This window comes from Hyaena hyaena, unplaced genomic scaffold (genome assembly GCF_003009895.1).
Source record: "Hyaena hyaena isolate Hyena2069 unplaced genomic scaffold, ASM300989v1 scaffold_17, whole genome shotgun sequence".
Lineage (NCBI taxonomy): Eukaryota > Metazoa > Chordata > Mammalia > Carnivora > Hyaenidae > Hyaena > Hyaena hyaena.
This window is the reverse complement of record NW_024080648.1, coordinates 3,594,351-3,606,680: the sequence shown is the minus strand read 5'-3', so window position 1 is coordinate 3,606,680 and position 12,330 is coordinate 3,594,351. Positions and strand designations below refer to the sequence as shown.

At 42.9% G+C, this 12,330-nt stretch overlaps 1 protein-coding gene across 1 annotated transcript in view; it reads right to left on the bottom strand.

Annotated features, from left to right (window-relative positions):
* Window positions 1-6,119: 6,119 nt before the first annotated feature.
* Window positions 6,120-12,330, bottom strand: part of DLC1 (DLC1 Rho GTPase activating protein) — a 393,707-nt gene continuing 387,496 nt past the window's right edge. Inside the window, 5 exon segments of the mRNA XM_039220840.1 lie at window positions 6,120-8,737; window positions 9,435-9,608; window positions 10,345-10,562; window positions 11,364-11,582; window positions 12,128-12,242. Of these exon segments, the coding sequence (XP_039076771.1) occupies window positions 8,617-8,737; window positions 9,435-9,608; window positions 10,345-10,562; window positions 11,364-11,582; window positions 12,128-12,242 (847 nt within the window). The 3' untranslated portion in view covers window positions 6,120-8,616.

Genomic DNA, 12,330 nt, shown 5'->3' with positions numbered 1-12,330 from the left:
GTTACGTTATTAGCCTGTCCTTCCTTGCCGTCCCAGAGGAAGGCGTGTTCCTTTGTTTTTTAAAGCCACCCTCCCCCCTGTGAGCCCATGTTTTCCCCACCGCAGAGGGACTTGCATGCGCTCTGTATCCCTCCCGTCTCCATTGGTGAACTTCCTTTGTCTTCAGACCTATAAGTTCATGCCACTCAGTTACTTCAAGCCCATGCGTACCTGCCCCTGAACTTAAGACATTTCCCCCCGGGGCACCAGGGTGACTCAGTGGGTTAAGCCACCCTCTCTTGGTTCCCACTCAAGTCCTGATCTCATGGTTTGTGAGTTCGAGCCACACATTCCAAGTTCAAGCTTGGGATTCTCCTCTCTCCTCCCTCTCTGCCCTTCCCCATCTCGCTGTCTCTTATCTCTCTCAAAAATAAGCAAACAATTATTAAAAAAAAAAAAAAAAAAAAAAGGAAAGATTTCCCCAAATCTACTTTCTCTGACCACCACCCTATGGCGGCCGTCTCCTTTACCTGCCCAGCTTACGGAGTGACTATTATCTCTGTCCCCAATGCCTCACTACCTCCTTCTCTATTCCCTCTACAACTTTAGATAGCTCTCCTCGCCCAAAGCTGGCAAATGATAAAGATCTGGCAGAGATAGGCTGAGTATCTGTACGTTAATAGGAGCAAGAGAAACACAAAGTGATCTTTCTGCTTTGTAAATTAAAGGGATCCTAAGACACGAATTAAACATGTTTTTGTTTTTAAAGCATTTTTTTTGGACGGATCTGGGGTGAGGGGGGGCCGCATGCAGGTGTGAGAGGTGACAGACACTGAGGAAGGAAAGGAATGAGGGAAGACAGAGGGAAAGGCCAGGGGAGGGCCCTGGAGTAAGGCTGGTTTGTAGGATTGAGGTAGAAAAGTCACAGGCGAGACAAGGAACAGATGTGGCCAGAGGGGAGCAGATCCACATGTCAAGGGGACAAGAAAAGGAAGAGATCAAGAAGTTCGGGTGAGAAGTGAAGTGAGAAATGGCGTTTCATCAGGCAACAGAAGAGTCTGGCTCTTTACGAGTCTCCAAAACCCAGACGCATATGCAGGAGGGGTGACCCTGACTTCAGGATTTTAGTGGGTGTATTTTAGTAACTGGAGATCCCACATTGGTCCCTGTCTTGTTTACTTTCTTCTCATACTGCTTCTTTCTTCTCTTGTGGCTTAAGTGAGGGTTTCGTCTTATTTGGAGGCGCTATGCCTTATGTTCCTTGACGTTACCTCCATTTGTACTTTTCTTGGGATTTAATGGGGTTAGGGTCAGAGAAAACTAGAACATGGGTGAAAGCAAATACACGGGAGTGAGTCTTCTTATTCTGTTAGGTCTGCTGTGTCATGAAAAAGCAAAAATCACAGAAAACGCAATTGTGAAGTTTAAATGGCCGCTGGCCCCTTTGACGTTAGGCTGAACCACCCGCTGAAGTCATTCAAAAGGAGGGTTCGTGAATAGTCCCGTTAGAGGACTCAGGGGTGAAAGCCCCCCTGGGGATGCCCACTGGTGGCACTGGAGGCTAAGATCAATCTGACGGGAAAGGGTCGGTGGCGTTAGGTTGGTTCAAAACAAACCAACAAAGCAACAGCTACTATACCTCGATCCTGCCTTTCCAGGCAGGTCGCTTTGCTTCTGGAAATTTAGCATCTTCTTTTCTTTCCTCAAAGTTGTAGGAAAACATACTTGATTTTCAATGTTCTGGGTCTTGGAATAAAATATTTTCTATCTCTTTGAGATATTGTAAACTTGTGCATGATCCCGAGGGTTCAAATTTCCTTTTGCTTTAGTCATCTTTACAGACTGTGTGAACTTCCAAATACAGCTTGGCTTATCTTTGTTATTGGAAAAAAATACATCCTATCAGCCAGCCCTAGAAGTCAGGAAAGCTAACATCTCTGGAGCGTGACATTAAATCCCCCATTTCCTTGACTAATTATCTTCTGTGTGAAGTGCTTGCTTGAGCAGAGGGCGAGGAACCTTCCCCAAGCTTGGTGTGGGCAGCCGTGGACAGGCTTTAGCTCTAAAAACCTTCGTAGGCTGCTTTCGCTGAGAACACTCTCAGCTCATGCGTCATCAAAGTTCTTTCACGCTTCTTTCCAGCTTTGACTAGCTATTATGAATAATACGTATTAATACTGGAAATAAGAAAATAGGTTACGTTAGTAAATTACTCTGTTTAATATGACAGATCTTCGACAACTCCGGAAAACGATGAGGCATGTTAAGAAATATCCCTTCGAGGCAGCAAGTGAGGAACGCTTGTTGAAGATACATTCTTGTCTCAGAGTTGCTACCACTGACTTCCGCGTTGAGACATGGCATATGGTTATCAAACCTAGATCAGGAGCCCTTACCAGTGGCGGATACTCTGGGCACTAACAGCTGAGGCCTAATGGCCAGTGTCACCAACATGAAAGGAAGCTTGGACACCAGTGATGAGGAAAAGGGTGGGGACAGGCTGAGACCATGAAGGGACAACTGCTTTTGTCCAGAGCAGCAACATCTGTGAGGCTCCCTTTGCCTGCAGCCTGCTGAGCAGAATATTCTCAATTATTAACCATTCTATCAGATCAGGTACACCTTTATCTCTGGTTTGGAAATGTACAAATATTCTAGTAGCAAAGGAAAGGGTTAATCCAATTCAAGCTTGAGAAAGGCAGAAACTGGTCATAGGTTAGAGGAGACACAGTCTTAGGCTCATGGCTGGTGGAATGTTGACTGAGTTACTGGAGTTGAAATGTGGCCAGGGAGATTTTAATAAATATTTATCATGTTCCTTTCTTTCTTTTTTTCCTTTTTCTTTTCTTTCCTTTCCTCCCCTCCCTTCTTTTCCTCCCTTTTCTTTCTTTTCTTCCTTCCTTCCTTCCTTCCTTTTCCTTCCTTCCTTCCTTCCTTCCTTCCTTCCTTCCTTCCTTCCTTCCTCTTTCAAGAGTTTTGTTATAGGTGGAAGAGAGATAGGAATTGGATTCCTTGGAAATATTCTTTAATCTTGGAAATAGAACTTGCATGAACACAGTAGCCACTAGCTACATGTAGCTATTTAAATTTAAACTAGTAAAAAATTAACAATTTTTTAAACGTTTATTTATTTTTGAGAGAGAGCGTAAGGGGAGGGGCACAGAGAGAGGGAGACACAGAATCCGAAGCAGGCTCCAGGCTCTGAGCTGTCAGCACTGAGCCCAACACGGGGCTGGAGCTCACTGACCGTGAGATCATGACCTAAGCTAAAGAGGGACGCTTAACTGACTAAGCCACCCAGGCGCCCCCAAACTAACAAAAAGTGTAAATGAAACTAAGCGTTCAGCATCTTGGTTACATTAGCCACATTTTAAGTGCTCCACAGCCACATGTGGCCACTCTAGTAGCACAGAGAGGGAACATTTCTATCACGGCAGAATGTTCTATTGAGCAGGCTGCTCTAGAATTTGAGTCCCTTTGCAAATATTAATAGCTACTTTATTTCTTTAAGCCTCCCTCCCTCTTCGAGCTTTTTCATTTATAAAATAAGTCTAACGAGGTCTCCTTCAGAGGACTGCTATGAAATTTACAAGTGACATTAACCATATGTAATGCACACATCCCAGGACCTCACACATTATAATGCTTCATACATGGTCGCTGAACAAGGCCATTCAGGCTTGAGCCAAACACACTTACACTTGAAAAGCACCTGTAACCTACAAAGCGTTTTTGAAACAATTGCCTTGGGAATTAGACCATTTTTAGAGGAGTGAGTCTCTCACCATGGTTGATCAGAGCCATTCTCAGAGTCATAAGGAGAGCGAGGCTTTTGCTGTCCAGAATGCTTTGCATCTTGATAGGAGAGGGAGAAAAAGATATGAAAATCCCTCATGAGGAGCCATGTTTCTAGCCCTGAACTAGTTTTTTTTTTTTTTTTTTTTTTTTAAAGTGCAATGAGATGAAAAATCTCTGCATGGTGTTTATGCTATAGGTGTCAACACAGCCTTGGGCCCAGACAGCCAAACCGCGGCTCTGATGGGAACGGCGTATACACAGCAAGGGTAATTACTTCGGGCTGCCGCTGCCAACATGATTTAGCAAACTCCCTGCCTGCAAAGGACTGATCACCCCCTGGAGAATGGGCCCAATTTCATTGCAACTGCACAGACCTACCTGAGTTTCCCTGTGCCACAGGCTCTTTGAGGTCTTTTGTAATTTGCATTCCTTAGGCAAATGGAATTTAAATTCCTTAGGCAAATTTCATCCTGATGGAACACCAAGATGACATGCATGCCATGATCTCATTGTTTAGGATTCCTGCCTTATAATCATTAATGTATGCTTCAACAGGCAGGTGAGGGAAAGCATCTGGGCCAAATTCCACTTTGCTTTCAGGAAAGCTCCTTTACCTTTCAATTGCTCTTGCTTTTGAAAGCATGTTCACAAGGATCTCAGTTGTATTTCATGGTACGCTTGTGTGGTGGGAAGGGCATAATGAGGGGCTGCAGAAAGTCACAGGACCTGGGTTCTGGTTCTGGGCTGCAGGTTAAGAAGCCCGTGGGGAGACGTTACCTTTGTAACCCTGAAGCGACGCAAGATCAGAGGGGTTGGGCCAGTGGCGGTAAGAGCATAGTCTGTTCTGGGCTGGCGGCTGGGGAAGAATCTGTCCTGTGTTTCACAGGGAGGCGTGAGACGCGTCTTTGTACATTTCAAATCATATATTCAATTTGCAAACACAACTGTAAGTTCTTTGGAGCCTTAACTTGAAACAAAACATTGTCTCGTGTTTATTTTTACCTACATAATTTTACCTTAGGCATCTCAGGAATAGGGATAATTGAATTTGAGACTTGGATTAAGGTGATTATTTTGCTGTGAACCTCCATTTTTCCTAGAGTTTTTCTCAATTTTGATGCTGTGGCCACGTGGATTGGCTGTTTCGATGAGACAAGTATCTCTTCCTACTTAGGGAAAGGTCAACAAATGGGAGATGGACAGGGTAGTGGACCTGGGCTGGAAGGAAGGAACTTGGCTCCTTTTTCCTGCTCTGGGGACCTTAATTTGTCCCTACCTCTCTAAGGTATATCCTTATTTTAGAATAATACTTATGCTTCATGGGGCATGTGTAAAGCTTAAATTAAGTGTGTAAAGAGCACAGAAGTAGAATAAAGACCCATGAATAGTGCTATAAAATTCTACACACCATTATACATAACACACACACACACACACACACACACACACACACACACCCTAACTAGTGATGCTAGAAACTACTGATTTGGTTTGGATCATTTTCCTTAATTTTTCTTTAGATTTTACTTTTCAAAAATCTCCTATGTCCATCAGCTCTTAAAATGTCTTAGAAACTATTTAATTTTGTCAGAATTTTCCATGTTATTCTATCTATAAATTGGCAAGTAAGATGTTTTTGAGAATAGTTACCTTGAGTTTTGGTCAATTAAGATATTAAGCTGCCCTTCCTGGGTGACTAGAGCTGTCCTCAGCCAGTACGGGGCACTTCATTTGTCCGTTAGTGTCCGTGAGGGCCCGGTGGGGACACCTTGTTCACCGCTGTTATCTTCAGTACTGAGCACAGTGTGAGGTAAACAGTCGGTGTTGAATAACTGACTCAACTGAATCGGGTCGGTAAGGATGTCTCCTCCATCCTGGTAACCTTCCGTGGCCTGTCAAGCAACTAAAGTAGTAGGTATTACAGGCTCAGAATGTTATGTTTTGATCTTTATTTTATTTACTTCTGAGGAAACTAGGTCTGGAAGAAGGGACCAAAAAAAAAAAAAAAAGGCCTTTGGTCTGTGTCTTTTTAAAAATTACGAGGTTTGGCTTTTTCCCCTTTACTGTGCCCAGAGTGAGTGAGTGTCAAAATAAAACCTCTTCTAAAATGGATACCAGTTTCCTAGAAACGAGATTGCTTAAAACTGTCACAAAGAACTCTTCAATTTACCAGCAGCGTCCACAGCCTCCAGAGAGTCTCCGCATATCTTTACCCGCTCAAACTTTAGCAACATCTACTCTGTACAGTCTCAAAATAGACCCTGATGAACCAAAGCGAGGGCCCGCATAGATGGCAGCCTCGGTTCTCTTCCTTTTCAAATGACAAGGGCTAATTCAACCAGTTCCATTTAGCAAATAAATTTATTAGGTGCCGACTAGTACAAAACACTGAAAGCTGCTGTAGGGGGTTATAAAGATGTGTAGGAGAGCCCTGCCCTCGAAGAGCTTACAATCTAGGCAATGAGTCACAATTAGGAAGTTGTGGCGTATCACGTTAGGTGACTTACACAGAATTCTTGGAACGTTCACGCCCTCTGAATTCTCCTGTTGTCAAATATGTAAGGAATCCTTTCCAAGGAAAGCTGAACAGTGGGAAAGAGACCTTTTGTGGAATTAAATGGTGACCTTGGCTTTGCTTCCGAGCATCTTTCTCTTGCCGATTCCTTATTCTTGTAACTTTCTCAGCATCGTTTCCTAACGACCTTTGTTAGGAGAGAATCTCCGTGCTTCCTGAACCTTCACCAGGGCTTCCTGTTTGTTAGTGGGTGGCTCAGTCGCAGTTCGGCCTTGGAATTGTTTGCAGTCCGATTTTTCCTTCAGCAAATTCGATTTTCATTTTGGTTGACGCCAGGATGATACGCTTTGCAATCTGTGGTTCTGAGGGGAAGAGTGAGATGCAATACAGAGGAAAGCAGGCCAGACCTTTCCCTTACTTTAAACATTTAATAGTGCACTTATGGGTTATATTCTGTACAGATATAGAGCAAGTTATAAACCTCTTCTTTTATTTTTTTTTCACTTAGACTGTATTCATGTAAAGTGTATTTACATTAGGAAAAAAAAAAAGCCTTGAGGTACAAAACCCAAAAGAATATCTGAGGTATAAATACAAGTATATTTTAAATAATAATTTTTATCATGCTTTATCTAGGTTTGAAAGCACAGTGGACATGTGGACACGTTTCTTTATCTTAATAGAATGGTATATACAATACAACACACAATCTTACAAATCTGAAAGCTATTAAAATTGAATATACAAGTATATCTTCATGAGGAACACTGATATCCAAAATACCCAAATTTTAAAACTCTAATCTTCCCCCCGCTGCAAATTCTTCAAAGAACCTTTGAAATAACACTGACAACGGTAACTATAATATAACAAAATAAAACTCCTTCTTACAACTCTCATTCATACATTATTCACTTTTGATCCATACAAAATAAAGTCACTAATACTGTCTCATGAGTCAATCTTTATGGCTACAGTAAAACCTGTATAAAGACCACCCTTCCAAAAAACTGTGCTGGTACTTTTTTGAGTTTTCTTCCTGTGATAGCTATTTTCCTTTACCACTAACATACATTCCAGGGGCATCAATATAAAGGAAAAGAAAAAGAAAGGTAGGGAAAACAAAGCCAAGGGGGAAAAAAGTCATAAAGCCAGAAAACCCATTTGCTGAAAAGGCCAAATCCAATTACTAAGTATGTGCAGCCTTCAGAAACGTTGTGAATAACAACAATCCATGCCTGTTGTTAAAATTTAATATCTTGGTTTAAATTTACAGGGATTTCCTTGAGACAGACATAGTTTCCTATGTTTTCAAGAGTTTTGGTTATGAACATGAGAAAAAAAGAATTCCAACAGGTAAAAAGTTCTGGGGCCTGATTGAGGAGCAGATGCTAGTGTTCACTTGTTACATCTCGACTTAAAAAACAAACACATAAACAACAAACACAAAAACCCCAAATAAAACTGCTTTGGAGCAATGAAGGGTGGGGATGGGGGGAGGGGCAGAGTTTTTTCCCTGAACTGATCTATACTGTGTCTATAGTAAAAACTATATCACTGTTTGCAATCAGATCTAAAGATATACTGTGTTTGAGATGGGACACCAGAATCAATCTACTACAATTACTTTAAGGAAAGAGGAGGTTGGTTTAAAAAAAAAAAAAAAAAAAAGGAATGTGCTTAATAACTTGGGAAAATAAAAAAACAAGTGGGCAAGGGTGTTGGGTTCCCTTCCTGGATGGATCCATGGGCAGTCAGATATTCCAGGTTAAACTGAACCTGACGCATCAGTATCCTCCTTGGAGGCGCCTCAGTGTGCCAGCCACTGCATTCCAGCGTATACATCTGTGCCATTCAACCAGCAACAAACACACATACACACACTCCTCTGTGCAAACCTTTCTTTGCTCATCTCAGTGAGAAACATGTCAAAGAGTACCAACTATTCCAGTGGATACACCAGTCCCTCAACACGCTGCAAATAAAATGACATAGGTACACATACGCCAGTATCACAAGAGAATGAAGTATCTTCATTATTTTCCGTAATGTATTTATAGTTTTGCTTCTCAGAAGCAATTTGAATAAGAATAATTTTTTTTTTTTTGCACAGTCTTCTATATTCCAGTCAAGGTCTATACTCTAAACCTTAAACAAACAGGAAGCAGCTTTGAAAATGTCTTAAATCGCGATAGTCAATTCCTATACTCCAACTTGTCGTTTTCTTTGTTTCAGGTTAGACTCAGAATGCATTCTTCCAAGGACTGGCAAGAATTCTAGAAACAAATATCCAGACAGTGGACGCAGTCGCTTGGCTTCAGTAATCACCTAGATTTGGGGTCTTTGGTTTCAGTGTTCTGATTATTGAAAGAGTCTCGGATCTTCACAACTTCAGCCGCACACAAATGTCCGAAAGATTTTGTGTACCACTCTGGCATGTGGCCCCTATAATGGGAAGGAAAAGCACAAAAACACTGAAATAAGCTGGAGGGGATGTGGAATACATTTCCATTTCTTGATCCAGAAACCTTCTACATAAAGATCATATTCCAAGGTAATCTGGCACAGCTGTTATACCTCTGGAACCACAAGTTTCTCAAGGAACAACATACTGAGTACAGATACTGAGGGACAGTATTTGGAAAAAGGTTTAGCATGTAGATCAAAAACCACAGACAGTTGAAAAAGTACTGAGATGTAAAGATTTCAAATGAGAATTTAACCACTCTGGAAACTTTTTAGAGGTTCTTTTTTTGTCTGTGTTGCTGAATTTCACAAATTTGTGAATATGAACACATATTCATCGATGGCACAGAGTACAGGCCTAATTAATTACTAAAAGGGTATGTCATATATTCAAATATCTTTGAATATAAAATGAGAATCATCTGTTTGCTACTTCAAACTCTCACTTCCTGTGGCTTTAAATTCATTGCTTTTGTACCACATTTTCTAAGGGACCGAAATCAGGAAGCAATCCCCCAAACACCAAGGAACACGAAGGTGTTACTTTACAAAAACTGCTCTTTAGAGAACAGACAAGACACAATGATGTGTTCATTTAAGCCATTCTCTGTATCAGACAAGAAGTCTCATCTCCTGCATGACCCTCACCGTGTCAAAAATTATAATCAGAACATACCTTAAGTCGGCTCTGCACATGTAGGTGAGTTTGGACTTCCCTGACCCGCAGGGTTCGATGAGATACCTGGACAGGAGCACATTGACTCTCACCCCCACCACAGGTGCCCGGTCGTGATCCACAGAGGTGAGTAAAAGGGCACATGCCCCCTTAGGTAAATTAGTCCTCCATGTTCTGCAGAAAAAATCAGAGGGAAAAAGATGGAATTTTCTAGAAGCCACGTTTAAAATGGGGCCCCACTCTCAGAAGACAGCTAAGGGGCAGGATCAGTGGCTATGCGGTGTGACCCAGTCCTGGAGAGATGGTGTCCTTTGCACTATTATGCAAGGGCTCTTGAACTGAGTAACTCTGTGCAGAGTCACACCAGTGAGTATATAGTCACATATCTGTTCTTTGAAAGAGAACCAATTTTAAGTGTGACTGAAAGCCATTTTTACATTTCACAAATTTATCTGCACATGGACATCCAGATGAGTGTTGCTCTGTTGGAAAGCTCTGGACTAATGAGGAGATGTCTCCTCATAGATTTTTGGAATTCCCCTTTCCATCATGTCTCCAGAGAATTTGTGAATTACATATAATTCAGCTTTAACCACAGTGCCCTGGGAACTTAGACATTATTTCCTGGCTTACGCATTCACTTGCTGTTTCTAGGGAGAAAATCTATCCTAAAAGGGCCAAGAATCTGCTACCAATGAGCATCTTCAACTGAACGTGGCTCTATTTCTGAGTTCAGTTCCAGAAGTGTTCAAACAGTTTTCAGTGGTGAACACACTGTTGGAATACATATAGATACATTCTCCATGTCTGGAAGGGTTCCACACATTCTGTTTTACATAATGTTACCATCTTATCACACTCAGTGGCGCCAGGCTCACCCTGCCACAGTAAGCATTTTGGAAACTCTCACCTCAAAACGACGTAGTCCCGGGCAGGGTGAGGTGCCATACTGTTTTGGACATACTGGTAAATTTCGGTTTGGCTGTCTAGGATTTCAATCACTTTGGAATCCAACAGGTCTACATCCCAGAGGTGCTGCTCTTTAAGTAGGCGCTTTAAGATTTCCTCAGGCATTGCAGGGATTTCGATGGTTGACCTCCAGAGCCTCAGAGGGGGCCCTTCACTCACCTGAAAAAAGGATGTATTTTTTGGTGCTCCGATAATTCACACAGACCTACACTCTCAAGGCAAACTGCTGGCCTATTTATGGTCACGTGTTTATGGGCTAATTATTATCTATATGCTGGTGTCCCCAAGTATATTCAAGAGCAGACCAGAAAGCCTGGCCTTATACTAGTCAAAATTATTAACATCTGTTTTCTTGGGACCTATATGAGAGTCAATGCCATAAAATAAGCTGATTTACATATACATGCTAAAGCCCACCTGGCACCCAGATGTTCCCACTGTTCATTTCTTTTCCGGGTGGCGGAGACAGGGTCAAGAGATACTATCATGGGCCTGTCATGCTGAGTCATACAAGACGCCACTGCCTTCGTGGGGCTTTTAGTCCTAACAAGTTACCTTTTCCACCAAGTCCTCTCCGCTTGTTAAAGGGCCAAGAGAAGAGTGGCTGAGAATGGAGGACAGTACAAGGGGATTCTGAGCAAATTATAGAAAAATATGATCATGTCATAAAATGCCCTAAAGCCCAATACCACTAGTAAAATATTCCAGGGGGCTCTGGTATGGTTCAGTGGCACAGAAAGATTTCATTAGGTGGTCGGATTCCTCTGAGGAGTGTTAGATGGCTGTTACTCTTTGCTGGACTGTCTTCTCCCCTTACCTGGGGAGCTCAATCACCTGGCCGCCCAGATCTACAAGGGAGGGAATGGCGGACGGACTCCCAGAGAGCCGTGTTGGCCACAGAGTCTCCTCTCTGATGAACCTGAATCCCGACCACTGGCTGACAGCGGGGTCAAGGCTTACCTTCTTATAGGACAGTTCAGCCTGCTCAGATGTAGAGTAGCTGACCCAGCCTTTAAACTTCTCCTTCACCTCTTTAAACAGGCTATCCACACAGTCTTGGAGGAAGTGCTGGTAGTCGGCTGCCTCGTCATTTCGCAGGCGTCCCAATGCTTCTAGGGTGAGGGGCTTCAGCTCCTGCTCTGTGTAGGAATTCCGACATCGACTCATTTCCTCAGGAACCTGTGGGGGATGAGAGAGAAGGGGGTGAGTCTGCCTGTACCGTTCCCGATGCCCACAGCCGAAGCAGCAGCGTGGGAGCCGCAGACCCGCAGACCGGGTTCTCAGGGAAGTGAGGGTCCCCACTGCTCTGTTTCCGGCAGACGGACGGTGGCCCCACAGCCCTAACGTGCTGTCCCGAGGATATGAATAGACCACCTTCATAAAGGTGTCCAAAAAGCCTATTCTCATGTAAGGTATTCTTCTGCTTTGGAAAGTCACAGTAGAGGGTAAGTGACTAAACCAGGGCTTGCTTCTCAGATACAGAACTTATTTCAAAAATGTGTCGCTTTGGTTTCTTAAGGGGTATGGAGATAGGCAAACTTCATTAAACACATTAGCTCTAACGAGCTTCTACGTTATAAAATCAGGCGCTCTTACACAAGAAAATAAAGACATTCTTGAGCCATGTATATGATCTCCAGCTGTGGCAAGATGTGAACAACATGGCACCTATGACCTGGTTCTGACGTTATCCTTAACCAAGCACCGATCTCCCGACGCCTCACCTGGAAGAGCTTCTTGCACTCAGCAATCATATGGGCCAGCCCCTGCGTGGCGGCGAGGTTTTCATTCAGATCTTTCTGATCTGGTTTACCCAAACTTTGTTTTCTTTGCATCACCCTAGGCAGAAGAAAGGGAGGAGGAAGATTCAATATCTGTATGTTTTAATTAATGTGTTATTCTAGGGAACCCAGAGAAGAGGAAAACA